This window comes from Nothobranchius furzeri, chromosome 4, assembly GCF_043380555.1.
Source record: "Nothobranchius furzeri strain GRZ-AD chromosome 4, NfurGRZ-RIMD1, whole genome shotgun sequence".
NCBI classification, from domain to species: Eukaryota; Metazoa; Chordata; class Actinopteri; order Cyprinodontiformes; family Nothobranchiidae; genus Nothobranchius; species Nothobranchius furzeri.
Window position 1 is genome coordinate 76,250,892 of NC_091744.1, and position 15,721 is coordinate 76,266,612.

At 42.7% G+C, this 15,721-nt stretch overlaps 1 protein-coding gene across 1 annotated transcript; it reads right to left on the minus strand.

Annotated features, from left to right (window-relative positions):
• Positions 1 to 7,214: 7,214 nt before the first annotated feature.
• On the minus strand, positions 7,215 to 12,538 carry ldha (lactate dehydrogenase A4). The gene is made up of 8 exons (XM_015964849.3): positions 12,408 to 12,538; positions 11,138 to 11,263; positions 10,725 to 10,842; positions 10,477 to 10,650; positions 10,204 to 10,377; positions 9,914 to 10,031; positions 8,315 to 8,438; positions 7,215 to 8,233 (listed from the first exon to the last, which is right to left on the minus strand). The coding sequence occupies exons 2-8, from the start codon at positions 11,261 to 11,263 to the stop codon at positions 8,069 to 8,071; spliced, it is 999 nt and encodes a 332-aa protein (XP_015820335.3). The 5' UTR covers positions 12,408 to 12,538; the 3' UTR covers positions 7,215 to 8,068.
• Between the last annotated feature and the right edge of the window lie 3,183 nt (positions 12,539 to 15,721).

Genomic DNA, 15,721 nt, shown 5'->3' on the forward strand with positions numbered 1-15,721 from the left:
AGAGTGGTTGTGTGACACACATGCCAAGTTGATAAAATCCAAGTGCAAGCCTAGTGTGTGTACAGTGTATGCAACATTTGAGTGTTTGTGCTGTCACTGGTCTTTGTTTACACCGGGTTTGCGTGCTGTTCTGTACACAGCATGCTGCCCTGCTGGGTTTGCCTTTACTGGTCAACGTCATTTGACCAGTAAGCACAAATAGGATAGAGCGTGGACCACGGGGGCCTTCTTTGGAGCTCCTTTTGTCCCTTCATGGTGAAATTTAAATTCCCAGACAAACTGACAGGTCCAGCCTCAGGATTTGTGTAAATTCTTCTTCTGTGGTCTTGGGTTCAAAGGGATTTGTTTTATGACCAATAAAGGTTCTAATTATTTAATTTGAGTCCGGTGGAATTTTAGTTTCCAAGCCGCCGATCCACACTACGCGTTCTCCGTGTTCCCTTGAGATGGTCCGAGCCAGGTTTTGGGGTTGTGTGTCCGCTGCTCAGGCGTCTCCAGTCTGACTGTTTTAATCAGTCAGTTAAGTAAAGTACTTGTTTCATTAATGTACAGTCTGCATATTTAATTCTAAGAAATGACAAAAGATCTCTATTCTTTTATTTTCTGTTTTACATGTGCTATCCACTCCTGCTCAGTCCTGCTGAGAAAGTTAGGCTTGCATTCAAATTAAGGAAAAGGTTTTGAGGAAAGGTGGGCTAGAGGGTACAAAAAGAACTAATCAAAATGTTAACTTATGTAAAGTTTTGTCTCTTGAGTTAGCCTTTTACTAAATGCGCTTTGGGTTGTATGATAGAATGTGTTATTTTTCTTGTTTTCAGTTCAGCCGTAGACCACCCGTTCTTTTATATCTGTAGATTCATGTAAAGAAGTAAAAATAAAAACAAAAACAATCCTGGTTTGTGAATGATATTTCATTATAGGTGTAGTCCAGTCTCTGGTTAGAAATCCTAAAAAGTGTTTTTTTCCCTTTATTGATTCTCTGATTTAACTTGGGTTTACATCTCTGGCAGCATGGTGGAAGTATCTAAAATTGAGAGTCTTCACTAATACCATGCAGATGCACACCTATCTGGAATAATCCTGATATTTTGCAAAATAACAAAATGATGAACCTTCCGGACTGGAAAAGTAAAGGAATCCTATACCTGGAACACATACAAAGGACTGGACTTAACACAATAGTCTCCCAATTTGGAATAGATAAGAAATGCTTTTAGAATATCACCAAATTAAATCTGTTCTTGAACAAAAATTTAAGCTCAATAAAGTAGAATTAAAAACACCACCAAGGGTATTAGACTTCTATAATCTCAAACCCCCCAAACTACTGTAAAGTATATAGGACACTGTCCAAAATAGACGATAGAATAGCAATCCCTATTGAAAAATGGGAGGTGGATCTATCAGTCAGCTTTGACCAGAACTTCTGGTCCCAAACTTGTTTAAAAACTTTGAAAATGATCAGACACCCCAATTTACAATTAATTCAGTACAAAATTCTACACAGTACACTGTACAGGTCATCGGATGTTCAGGATGGGGTTTGGGTCGTCTGACACCTGTACACACTGCTCAAACAACATTCCTGACAATTACATCCACACTGTGGTCCTGTCCACTTGTCCAGGAGTTTTGGGGTAGAGTATATGAAGACTTGTCAGTGTCTGAAAGTCAGATCCCAATTTCCCCCTCTCTTTGTTTACTGGGAAACCTGGACAATGTCCCGATTGAAACATCTTTAGTTCACGTGGTTCTGACTGCCATATGCATCGCTAAGAAAACTATCCTCATGAAATTGAAAAATAGAGATACTCTGCATTAACCAGTATAGAAATCTTTTGTTAGATCATATTACACTTGTAGCATCATGAAGATCCTATAATTGTGACAAAGGCCACATTTTCCTAGCTAGGTCAAGCTGGGTCAGACTGTAACTTTCAAGTCCACAGATTAACCAAGGAGCCAAGATGTCTGGAAGAACATCACCATATCTGCTGCTGTTCCGTCCCAGAAGAAGGACACTTCAAGTTCACGATAATAATTAAATAATAATATTAATAAACTCTTTGACCTTATTACTGTTTATTATAATCATCATAAATGACCACTTGGTTCAAATGTATTGTAATTACATGAAATGAATTATTACGCTTTGGGTATAATTATGATTATGGTTGATGGTCAGTAATGTGCGCTCAGCAAATCAGAAGGTCAGCTTCCACTTCCATCTAACACAGAGTTTATCCAGAGTAAAGGGTAACTGCCAGCACGTTTTTGACGCATGACTGAATATTTCTTGCTGAGAGTGGGTGTGTTCTGAGGACTTTGTAAAACTAACTTTCATCAGCTTTCACGTCAGTTCATGAACCAACACCATCCTGAGGAGACGGGAACGGCCGCCCTGATCCTCTGCCAAGCTGTTCTGTCACGCCGATAAGAACAGCTATGACTAAACGTAAACTGTAACCAGCTGACGAAAAAACTCCTTCCAGAGTTATTGATTTTTGAGTTAAGATAAGACGAAAAACTCCTTCAGAGTATTGACTTGGAGACGCAAATAGTTCCACCAGTTGAGTGACCCAAGGAGACATCTCAGGACCGATTTGGTCTTGCCAGAGGTTTTTCTACCAACCTCGTGCCTGGAGGAAACCATCTCCACCTGACACTTTGGATCCAAAAGGGGGTCTTCTGATTGGGTGAGGTAGACTTCGACAGATTGTGTTTGATACTGTTCTCTAAGTAAACAACTCAGTTAGCTGCAAAACCATCATTTCCAACCCAGAACGTGTTCCTCTCTCTGAAAGAAACCTGAGAAATCCATTCACGCATCCAAACTCGTATTTCCAATTTAGCTTTCATCCAGTCACAGGTTTGCCTTTTAAAAGAGGTTTAATATCAAAGCTGTTAAAAATTGTTAGTAATAAATTCTTCATTTTTAAACTTGCCTCATTCTTTGAAATGAAACACAGAAACGTATAATTATTTATGGTTATTGAAAAAAGCAAAGATTCCTAACTTCTGATTCAAAAAAGAATTTTTTGCTACTAAATTTAATTACCTTAAATTAAACATTAATCTTTGGATTAAGAATAGACCAAACAGGTTGGTGCATGAACTTAGACTGATTATATAGGTATCCTGGATATTTATACATGATATAAGCTTCATAGATTAATCTGCTTGGTCATTCTCAGAATTAACAACTGATAGCAAACAGTGTTGATTCTAGTATGTAGTATAACCCTACACACTTGATACAGCCTCTGCTTCCACTTCAAATCAATCTCTTTGGGCTCCTTTGATCGGTTCCATCACATAGCGATGATGGGGGGGTCATTGATATTGTCCCGCGGGATGATGTGGGTGATGGGGTGGAGGGTCTGAGTTTGGAGTATCCGGACGTTCCCTGGAGGTGGGTTCATTGAGGGTGTCTGGGACTGGGGGGCTGCTGCCCCCCTCTGGAGGTGCTTGGGTTGCCTCAGGGGGTGGACTACTGGCGGTTGTGAGTGGGGCCCCTTGGGGGTCTTGGCGGTGGCCATGGGTCGCTGCCTGGCAGCTGCATTGCTCCTGACCGGGTCTGGGTGGGGGCCTGGGGGCTCTGGGTGTGGGGGTGGCCGGCCCCGTGTGGGGCCCTGGGTGGGGCCTTGGGGGTTGGGTCCTGACATGTATGCTGCCGGGAAGAAGGCAGGAACATGCGGCAGTGCCTGGTCCGGGCTCAGGGGCCTCGGGTAGACCTTGGCTCCTCTGCTGTTCCATCACAGGGGAGGGGGAGGACTCAACCTTACCTGGATGCCCTATGTCTTATATTTTCTGGAAGTTGTGCAAATGCAGGGATGGGCATAGATATTCTGCTGGGGTGGCGCTGGGTAGGTGCCCTCGGACTCTGTGAGGCTCTGTGATGCTGCTGCTTTGGGCCCTGGCTAGATGGGCTGGGGTCTCCATGCCCTGGGTGGCATTTTGGCAACAGAGGTGCCTATTGGGGCCAGTGGGGAGCTGGCTCCCTGGAGGGCTTAATTCCAACCAGCTATTCCTCCCCATCCCCACACATTTGTTTCCTCCTGCTCCCTCACATCATCACACAAACAGGCACATACAGTAGGACCTTGGGGGGTGGACAAGTCAGGGGGTGCAGGTATAAACCCCATTTCCGCATTCCTGTGGCAACCTGCCCCCCAATTTTATTTGCACCTTAAACACTTCCACCAACGGCATTCCACACAAACACTCACTTAGGGCCTTGGGAGTGAGCACATTCAACGGCATTTGGCAAGGGGATTTTTCAGCCTCATCCCGAGTGCTGGTGCCCACTTCCAATTTTAAACTGCACTTAGACAGAGGGCTGTGGGTGCAAATGGGGTGGGGTGGTGGCATCAGCTGGCATAGGCCAGACGATGCCCGCACTACCCGCTCACCACAGTCATGGAATACACCTCATCACCACACACTAACACTATATTGGAGCAGGCGTAGGGAGACTAGGGGTCTTAGCACACCTCTGTTGTCAATTGGCTTCCCGGGGCTGGAGGCTAGGAGGGAGATCTGGCTGTCTGGTTGGGGTCTGGGGTGGTGGCTTGCTTTGCTCAGCGTTGGGTGGGGTAGCCTGCTCATCAGCACCCCAGCAGAAAGGGTCAAACTCTGGGAACCGGTAATGGTTGTACCCCATGTGCAGCAGTACCGGAACCAGAGTGAATAGGGTGTGTATGGGGAGCATGAGTGGGTGTCGGGCGTGCATTTTTGTAAGTCTTTAGTTGTATGTGTATGTGTGAGCATGAGGGAGGGTGTGTGTGACTGTGTCTGTGTATGACTGTATAGGTCAGGTGGTGCCTTTGACTCCTCACTTCTCCTGGGACTTCTTTTGATGCTATACATCTTTGTCTCCCCTCCCCCTGCCACACTTGGTGTGGGGTGTGGTGCCTTGGTCTGCCCTGAGTGTTCGTGGCTCCCTGGTCAGGGGGTTCAAGATCTTTGGCGTCTGCCTGATCGATCCTGGTGGCTGCCTGGTGGGATCTGGTTCCCTGGGCTCTGCTGGGTCCCTGGCGGGGGTGGTCGCCCCTGGGTCCTGGGTTGCTGGGTCCCGGGCTTGGCTGGCTAGGGGGTGGGAGGCTGCGGGCGGGCCTGTGGGCTTGCCAATGATATCTCCCAGGACTCTGCTGGCTGCTGGTTGTGGCCCCCCGAGGCAATCCTCTGCGCCTCTCGAGGGGGGCAGGGGCTTTTCTGGTTGCGGCCTCCTTGGGGTCCCTGTGTTCTCGGGCAGCTCCTGGATCTCTGAGACTTGGAGCTCCCTCCATCTCCTACACATCTTTGGGGGGCAGATCTGTGGCCCCTCACACTCTCTATTGGACGCTCCTATAGAGAAACTTTACATATTCAAGTGCGGGTACACACACAGGTGCTCACATGGTGCTCTCATAAGTATGGACTTGGGCACGTTCAACACATGTCTTAAGGCTGTGGTTGGCACTTAATGCACTGTGATTTATTATCATGTGATTGTTCAGTAAAACAATGTTGATTTTATATTTCCTCATCAGGTTGACACAGTGATAGCTTGCTCCTGTTTTATTGTTGTGTGTCCCTTTTCTGCAGGTCTAGAAGCAGACTCTTGTTCATCAATGATTGTTTATTTTTGTGGACTCCCCACCTTTTGTCTCTTCCTTTGTCTTTCACCTCTGTCTCAGTGTCCGGTCGAAATTACAAAGCATTAAAAAAACAATAACAATAAAGTTTTAAGTATCAGGCGTGACATTAAAAGCAGACGCTTTGATGCTCCACCTGAGAGTAAATCTGTAAGGCTTGTCACCAGCATTCAGACATTAATTCTGTTTGCTTCACAGCCAGACAGGACAGAAAAAATAACAAAAAATAATAAAAACTTGGGTTTACAGCAGTCATCCATAACATTATGATCACAAACAAATTGAAAATGGATCCTAATTAAAATAATGTATTCACTGATATAATATATATATATATATATATATATATATATATATATATATATATATATATATACACTCATTGGCAACACAAATTACTAATCAGCCAATCACACAATGGCAACTCAGCACTGTCTTTACAATAAGTATACAAAATCATGTATAAAACTACAGCCTAGAAGCTCTTTTATGCAATGTCAGGAAGGCAGAGCTGTAAAGTACACAGGCAGCAGTTAAACAGAAAACGAATACTTTCAATTCAACTTTGTTTTCCACCTTGTTAGTCATTTTCATTCCTACTCGTTGTCACAGTTTTACACTTTTTCTTTTGAATATCTGATCAGTAGAGCTCATTTACATCAGATGCTAGCTGATCTTGGTCCTAGTGCTCAACCAGTCTATTTAATATAGTGTAATTTTGGTTTTTGACGGTAAAAAGTCCAGAAGACCAAAATTGACTTTGGAAAAAGTGTGTGTGTGTTTGCTGAGGGAGGGGGCTTTTTCCAATGTAAATTTTTGCCCCCTGCACTTTTGTCACCCCCCCCCCCCCCCAATAAATTTAAATTACACCCATGTATGGACCAAAATCTCTGAGAAATGTTTCCCGTACCTTGTTAAATCAATGCCACAAAGGATTAAGGTAGTTCTAAAGACAAAAGGAGGTCCAACCCAAGGTGTACCTAATAAAGTGACCGGTGAATGTAATATGCATTTACACTTTTGAGATGATTACTGTCACATGACCAATAAAATGCAGCATGACCCCCTCTTCCCCTCCTGAAACTGATGTGCAAATGGCATCTATGGAAATAAATACCAGTTAATATCGACCCAGTTTTTCTTTTTAAGTAGAAACCAGTATGTAAAAAAATGACTAATCAGCTGATACTGATATTGATGCTAATACATATTATATTCCTGCTCCGTGACATTTTTGGAATTCATTGAGGATGTCCCAGCACGAAGCTGCTGGATAAATAAGATTTAGAGACACCTGTGGAAGAAAATAGTTACATAGATCATATTCTTAGGCCAACATTGGTTCTGTAATGTTATTTCCTGAGATAAAAATATGACAAATGTTATATTTCATTGAAAAACAACTTGGGTCTAACTGTTGTGACTTCTGTGACACAAGACTTCCTTTTGTCCAAAAGCCTCACTCAGTGCTGCTTCCTTGGCCATGTTCAGTAAGTTGTCAAATGATGGCCCTGGTTTTTCTGCACGTTGAGCTTCCACGTTTGTCTATAACTAGAGGACACAAATGACAGAATTCCATTATTTCTCTGGCAGATTTATTCGAGGTTACGGCAAATGAAAACACCCAGCTGCCATGACAAATATAGTTTCTCTTAAAGTGATCCAGCAAATCCATATGTTGTAAAATATATATGTTTTTACTGCATTATCATTCTTACATGATGCTATCATTTATCTCTGGAGTTAAATAAAAACATTTAAACATGTTGCACAAATAACCACCTCAGCACTGTTGACCTGTAACCTGATCCTTGGTAAAGATGCTAGCTAAATATGCTAAATCAGCTTTCTGGTAATGGCAGCCCACTTTGATTTACTCTCATATATATTAGTGCACTTGTGGTTAGGTTTGCTTAAGAATGCTTCAGTTTGAAGCAGTTGACGCAACATCGCTTTACCGGTGGGAGAAGATACTTTGGTGTCACCGAACTGTCGCTCGGTCGTCCGCACACACGTGGCAGTGTTGTGACTTTATTAATCCTTGTAGAGAATGGAATGTCTCTGCTCTGCTTCGTTTGAACAGAGATGACCAGGTGGGAAATAATAAAAACCTGGTAAAATCCACATCATTAATACAGACGACACAAAGGGTGTACAGAACAAGCAGCAAGACCTTTAACAGACAACGCACAGATCTAATGTTTGAGAACATTCATCAGAGAGAATACATAGATGTGCACACTCTTAAAACAGGCTGACCCAAAAGACTAAGATGGACCAAGACAGGCAGGGAAAGATCTCCACGTGTTCATATCTAGCTTTGATCGGTTTAGCTACGAGCATTTGGCTTCTCTATAATATCCGTAAGTCTCATTCACCCACTGACACAGACGGGACTGTACGAGGGGAGGGTGGGGTCAAAGTTGAGCTCTTCACAGGGTGAGCTCCTTCTGTACGCCCCACAGTGTCTCAGCGCTCTTCACCAGCTGCTTCTCCTCTTCGGGTTTCAGTGTCATGTGAATGACATCCGTCAGGCCGCTGTTGCCCAGAACGCAGGGGATGCTCAGGAAGACCTCGTCCTTCACGCCGTGCATGCCCTGTGCCGAGAAGACAACAGCTATTAGCAGCCGAGTAACTCTATTGGTCACAGTTGTGTTGCTTATACCAAGTCTTCACACCTGGACAAGCGTGGACACAGGGTGAACTTTGTGTAGGTTCTTCAGGATGCTTTCAACGAGGTCAGCCACAGACATACCGATGGCCCAGGAGGTGTAGCCCTTCAGCTTGATGACTTCGTAGGCCCTGTGGTGTTTATATTTAAAAATGAAAGATGGTCATTTTACTCAAACATTGGCTCTTCTCCCCATACTGAAAATCCAGACATTCATCACAAAGAAAAAAACATTGGTTTTACTTGATTCATTGCCATTTAGATGTTTAGTAATACTATCCGGGATTTAAAGACCAAGTTGTTTTCCCAAACAATGAAAATGGTCTCTGGTATAAATTAATGCCTTCTGAGTCAATCTATGTGGGGAAAAACGCTCTGGTGCTCCTGCTCCTGGAACTAGTTAGCCAGAGCAGAAGACAGCCGGATTTGGAGTCTTATTTCCTGATATTCTGACATCTCACCTCTGATTGGCTAACTGCAACTTGACTCTACCACTGACCCTATTTGCTCTGCAACGTTGATGTTTCCATAAATAACACAAGCCCGAAGGAGTTCTGTCGTGTTGTGGAGTTGCTAATGCTAATGTTAGCTTCTACTAGCCGAGATGCGCTCTGCCTTCTCCTGGATGCTAAATCAACAACAGCCTTCCTCGTCCTGAGCCAAGATGGGTGAGTCCATGAACGCTAATTTTCAGTGTGACTTGCAACCGACTTATTTTTCTAATCCGACTATTTTCTGTTGGCAGCTATTGCAGGAAACATGGGTAGAAGACTATTTTCACATTAAAGAGCAAGTCACCCCCTACCAGATTATTACTCCATTCCTACTTCCTGTTTGAAAAATGCAACAAATGCTGTTACCTGGCAGACCGATAAGGCGGAGCCACACACACACACACACGCACGCACACGCGCGAACGCCCTAGGGTACCTCTTAGCCAATAGCGATGGCAGATTTAAATTCAAATGCAGTGCAGAGTTTTTACCCGACAACGGCACAACACTGACAGTTTGTCAGCAAATTACAATTTTAACTAAAATGCACTAAAGTGCAAAACTACTGACTACACGTGTCTGCAGCAAGAAAAAAAATAGTTGTTTTGGGGGTGACTTGCTCTTTAAGCCTGCATGTTAAACTCAGAGTGACCGAGCATATTTCAGTGAACTTGGTCTTTAAGAGTAGAATTATCAATTTAAACTTTTAAAATTTATTTCCAGTTCCATTTGTTTTTGCAGTAAACCTTTTTGTTGCAACACCATTTGTGTACTTTATAAAATTTTTGTTCTACAGCTATCTTAATTTTGATAAGTTCTCTTTGTATTTATTGTGACTCACTTCTAGCTTTTGCAAGATAAGTCACGTTAGGCAGCTGAAACAAACATGGTGCAATTTAGAATAAAGTTTGGTTTAATGTAACGAGCAAATTAAGGAACAAAGAGAGAAAAAGCACAATAGGAATGTGAAATTATTCAACATTTACCCGAGGATGAAAACGGTCTGACAATAAAAATGTCAGATCTATTCATAAAAACTATTTTTTTTTACAGAAACTTTGAATGTTGTCTTATTTAGGCCTGTGGAAGGTTGATCAACGACCTGAACTCACCCATCAACCACCTGCTTGTGCACATCCTTCCAGTTCTCACAGTCATCGTCGGCCCCCATCTTTGGGTTGAGGTTCTGAAGACAAACTCCAGCAACATTCACACCACTCCACACAGCCACTAAGAGGCATAAAAAGTGAAAATGAGACACCATTAAGCTGCATCTGCAAAAACACAACATGAAATATGGAAATCATGAGGCTGCTCTGGATTTTAAAGACTGGTCTTGGCCTGGAACAATTTATAGAGCGAAGAGGGAGAAGTGGTTTTATTTTTAGAAAGTGCCGCATACCGCTGGAGTCTCCGTGCTCTCCGATGATCCAGCCATGGCAACTTGAAGGGTGCAGGCTGAACTTCTCTCCCATCAGGTGGCGGAAACGAGCGCTATCCAGGTTGGTGCCAGAGCCGATGACGCGGTGACGAGGGAAACCGCTCAGCTTCCACGCCACATAGGTCAGGATGTCAACTAGGAAGGTGCAAAATAAGTGAAAAACATTGTCAACCTTTAATTTGCAACAAGTGTTAGCGTCACACAGATTTGTTAGACCACTCTAATCTGACTAACCTGGATTAGAAACCACCAACAGGATGCAGTTGGGGCTGTATTTGACGATGTTGGGGATAATGAACTTAAAGATGTTAACGTTGCGCTGCACCAGGTTTAGACGGCTCTCGCCCTCCTGCTGGCGAGCACCAGCAGTCACCACCACCACCTTGGAGTTGGCGGTCACACTGTAATCTAAAAAAAAAAAAAGACAAGTTAGGATTCAGCTGACAGTAATTAAGCACCAAATAATTTCTGAAAGCTCCCACCTTTGTCGGCCACAATCTTGTGCGTCTTGAGAAAGAGGGCTCCATGCTGCAGGTCCATGGCTTCACCCTTCAGCTTGTCCTCCATCACATCAACCAGGGCCAGCTCATCGCACAGGTCCTGGTTTTAATCATGGTAAATCAGCTTATTTTTTCACAAATACATAGAAAATTCATTTAAATGTTTTCGCAATCCACTTTAAGGATGCAATCAGTTAGGAACAAAATTAGTTCGTGTCTTTCATTTAGAAAATAGGAGTCAATAATCAAATCTTTAAATTAGAAAATATAGGAAAATTGCTAAAAAGATTGAGGTTTTTGAAATTTTTAAATGTATTTATTTATATTTCCCCCATTCTGTTTTATAGTATATGCATCAGGTAAAAATGAATATATTTCAAGTTCTTTTTACACACCTTCAGCAGTATACTGATGGCAGAGGCCATGCCCACCATGCCCACACCGACCACCGTCACCTTGTTCCTGCAGCCAACAGGCTCCTCCTTCATCACGTGGCTGATGAGCTTATCCTTGGAGGACATCTGCAGACACAAAACAGAGTGATGGACATAAAAGGAGATGAAACAACAAAGAAGGAAAGGACGCAGAAAGGAAAATGGCACCAAAAGTATATAAAAAAAAAAGAGTGACTCTGTGAGCAGACTCAAATGATTATGATGCATAACATCTGCATGAGTGAAATATTTTACAACTCTGGTCTGAACAAGGAAACTGTTAACAGATGGGGTTTCACACAGTCTCTCTTCATCCCTCACCATGGCAACCATTGCCAGGGAAATGACTGCAGCACGGACCACCCCCTAGCTGACATCACTCACTGCCGTGCCTCCCCTGGTTGGACAGACTGAGTGTTCAGATGATTACATCATCTGTGTGACTAGGCTGGTTTTCCACCAAGATGTGGAGTGAAGCACGTAGAAGGGAGATGCAGAGGGGAGACCTCTGAGCTGTAATCCTGCACATAACAAGCTTTGATAGAGCAGGGCGGTTTTATACCTAAAATCCTATTATCCAATCATCGCCTCCTAGTGGGCTGGCAGATTTCCAGCACCTCACCATGGATTTGCCCTTCATAAGAGGACTCTTTGCAAGGGCACGGGATGGCTGGATGTATAGAGGTTTTCATAGTCTACACTGATCCGTGTACCAGCTGCTTTAAGGAGGAGCATCAAGAAAATGTGATGTTTGTCCACACATCAAGCTTTGGGTTTCCTGATGTTTGATGCCTCATGAGTCCCTCTTTTAGCACATAACATAATCTGAATTTAACCCAAAACACGAAGGGATCTGCTCAATGAAACAGAAAAACAGCTGGAAATAAAACGGAGTCATTTATAACCTTATCAGGATGCTTTAGCATTCAGAGGAGGAGGAGGAGGCGTGACCACTGCGTATTTCACAACAGATCTGCTGCAGTCAAGACTAACTCAAACCTTCATGTCCATGTGAAAGTCCTATTTTCACCAATAACTTCATTAAATAAAATATCAGCTGTTAAATAACAATCAGAAACACTGCAGGTCTAAATCTTATTAACACAGCAGCACATAATATATAGACGAATCGTTAGCTTAATTAAAATTCGACTCCAAAATAAAATCACCTGAGCGCTTTAGGATAAATTCTGCGAGGTTTCAGCCAGATTATTGTTATTTTTTGCCTTACCTTCACGGTTTTAGTTAAAAACAGGTGAAAACCCGGACTGGAATGTCACAGCTCCTCTACTCTTCCGCACAAGTGCAGCTGATCTGAATGGAGGTCTCCGGGTATTTAAAGGCAGCCCGTTTCATTGCGCATGCGTACATCCTAATGAGGATGACGCTGCGGCGTGTTGGATGTCACGTTTACGGCAGGATGCAGTGGTCAGGAGGAAACCCGCAGAGTTCTCGTTTTAGTAATAAAAAACCTCTGATTTTCGTCAGATGGTGACTAATTTAAAATGGGAGAGTATCGAACTGTTTCAAACCGAAGGCAATGACGGGAAATGTAGTTTCCAAATCACTAGGAGCGCAAGACTCAGTTAATTTGTTTTAACGCATGTTTGGGATTTTACACCCAAAAGCAGCAGCAATAATAAAATGTTTTAATGACAGCCTCATGTCGGTTCAAGGATAAATTTAATGTAGATTTATTTGAAGTTCAAACCAATGGTCTAAAGAGGATTTGGTGCCACCTCGTGGCCAATCTAGAACCTGCAACATGAACTGGGTCACTCGTGACTTAAAACTCGCCTCCTCGCTCGGATGGCTCAACCGTTGTACTGTGACTAACAATGCATGTTTCCAAACGTCAGATTTCCCAACCCTGATTAAACCAGTTCAACTTACAAAAGCTAAATATTGAATTATAGATTGAGTTTAGTAGTTCCACTTTTTCATTGTTCTAATTTACACCCAGCACAAACTCAGATTATTATTCCAGATTTTCTACAAGATGTTTTTCCCTCGCTTGTATGCTTTTAGGATTACTACATTAAACAGAGAAGAAGGCCTTGGGTTTCATCTTTCCAGCAACAATAATGTAGCTACTTGCTAGAAAACATCACAACCTGACCTGGTCTCTGTCTGTCTGTCTGTCTGTCTGTCTGTCTGTCTGTCTGTCTGTCTATCTATCTATCTATCTATCTATCTATCTATCTATCTATCTATCTATCTATCTATCTATCTATCTATCTGTCTGTCTGTCTGTCTGTCTGTCTGTCTGTCTGTCTGTCTGTCTGTCTGTCTGTCTGTCTGTCTGTCTATCTATCTATCTATCTATCTATCTATCTATCTATCTATCTATCTATCTATCTATCTATCTATCTATCTATCTATCTATCTGTCTGTCTGTCTGTCTGTCTGTCTGTCTGTCTGTCTGTCTGTCTGTCTGTCTGTCTGTCTGTCTGTCTGTCTATCTATCTATCTATCTATCTATCTATCTATCTATCTATCTATCTATCTATCTATCTATCTATCTATCTATCTATCTATCTATCTATCTATCTATCGTAACAAGTTTCTAATTTTTGATGGTTTTTTTTTAGCATCCATCACTTAGATTTGTATTGTTTTAGTTTTGAACTATTAGTTATTTTAAAAAGAATGTTTTGTTTGTGTCGGTATGTATTCACATCACTATACAGGTGTGGACAAGATTGTCGGTACTCTTCGGTCAATGAGAGAAAAACCCACAATGGTCACGGAAATAACTTGAGTCTGACAAAAGTCATAAACAATAACTCTTTGAAATGTATCCATTGAAAGTCATTGCTTTTCAACCATGCTTCAGCTGAATTATTTAAAAAATAAACTCATGGATTGAGAGGACCAACCTGAGATTGCACGGGCGTCTGGTTAGGACGTCTCTTGCATGCCTCCCTGGTGAGATTTTCCGGCACGTCCAAACGGGAGGAGACCCAGGACATGCTGGAAGGACTATGTCTCTCAGCTGGCCAGAGAACACCGTGGGATTTTCCTGGAGGAGCTGGCCCAAGTGGCTGGGGAGAGGGATGTCTGGGCCTCTCTGCTTAGGCTGCCACCACCGTGACCCAACCTCAGAAAAGCGGATGAAAATGGATGGATGGAATTCGTTGAACAGACCAGGATAAAACTGATGACTTCACTTCAGGCACTCGAGGAGTGCAGACGCTTCCCTCTTTCGCTCCCTTCGTTTTATTTTCCCAAGGCTCTTTGTCCTGTCTGCCCCCTAAGCACTTCTCTGCATTTCTTCTGAAAAACTCTATTTTTTTTTACTAACCATGGATTTGATAAACTGGTCATTCAATGCGATCGATAAGATTTTTTCAACAATGAGAACGGAGCAGGGGGCTCCCACATGTCCACAGAGGACATACCCGGTGGGATATATGTTGGATTCCTGGAAGGAGTGGAAGGTCATATTCCTCTCCCAGCTGTTCATTGAGGACATCGAAGACGTGTGGATATTTGGTCTGATGATCACTGGATTTCTCCTGATTGGACTGGGAGGATATCTGGTTCTCTGGGAATTTGGGAGGACGGGAGAGATTGGAGGGCGACCCGCACCCACGGAAAGCACCATCCGTGTGGAGACTCTTTGCTTCTCCCAAGATCTCCCTCCACCTGTGACTGTACAGTAGATGAGCGCCGTAGATGGCTGCTCTCGCTGGGGGAAACAGGATTTGGTGACATTCTGGGATACCATGTTGCAAAACAACACAGTCACTACCTGGAACCCTGTATATCAACAAGATTGTAGACATCTGTGATGCTAAATAGTGGAAACACCTTGAATTACCATGTCCCTTTGGTCACATTGGGTGTATCTCAATGCAGAGGAACCTTGCCTTGATGTCTTGGCCCCGCCCCGATTGCCTAGGACAGTGGTTCCTAACCTGGGGGTCCCGACCCCCACAAGGGGGCGCCAAAGCCTCTCAGTGGGTCGCCAGGACCTCTCCACTTTAAGGGGTTAAAACTTTATTTATTACTTGTTTATAGCCTACATTTTGCTCACATTTTTTTTCATGAGTGAAAAGTTTACTGATATTAAGACAGGAAATAATTAGTACAGAAAAAGTAACACACTTTTAAGAACATTTTGCTCAGCTCACTGTTATATTTTCAAGTGTCGAAAGTTCATTAAAGATAGGACTGGTTGATTAATCACAGCCTTTACAGTAAATAATCTAGTATAAAGTAATAGTAATATACACATTTAAGTACATTTTGCTCAGTGTATTTTTTATGTGTCAAACGTTTATTGAAAGGAATGATTGATTTATCAGTGTTTACAAGAAACAATGTGTTCAGAAAAGTAATACAAACTGTTAAGCACATTATGCTTTGTTTGGTTTTGTTAATGACTTTGTTCTGTACTGGAGCCTATACTATTCTGTTATCTATTGAATCAAAGCATATTAACCCTTTGATGCATAATGGTCACTACAGTGGACAGGTACTCAAAATTGTTATTTATTTATTTTTGCTATTAAGCACAGCTGCTTTGTAAAGCTGAAGAAA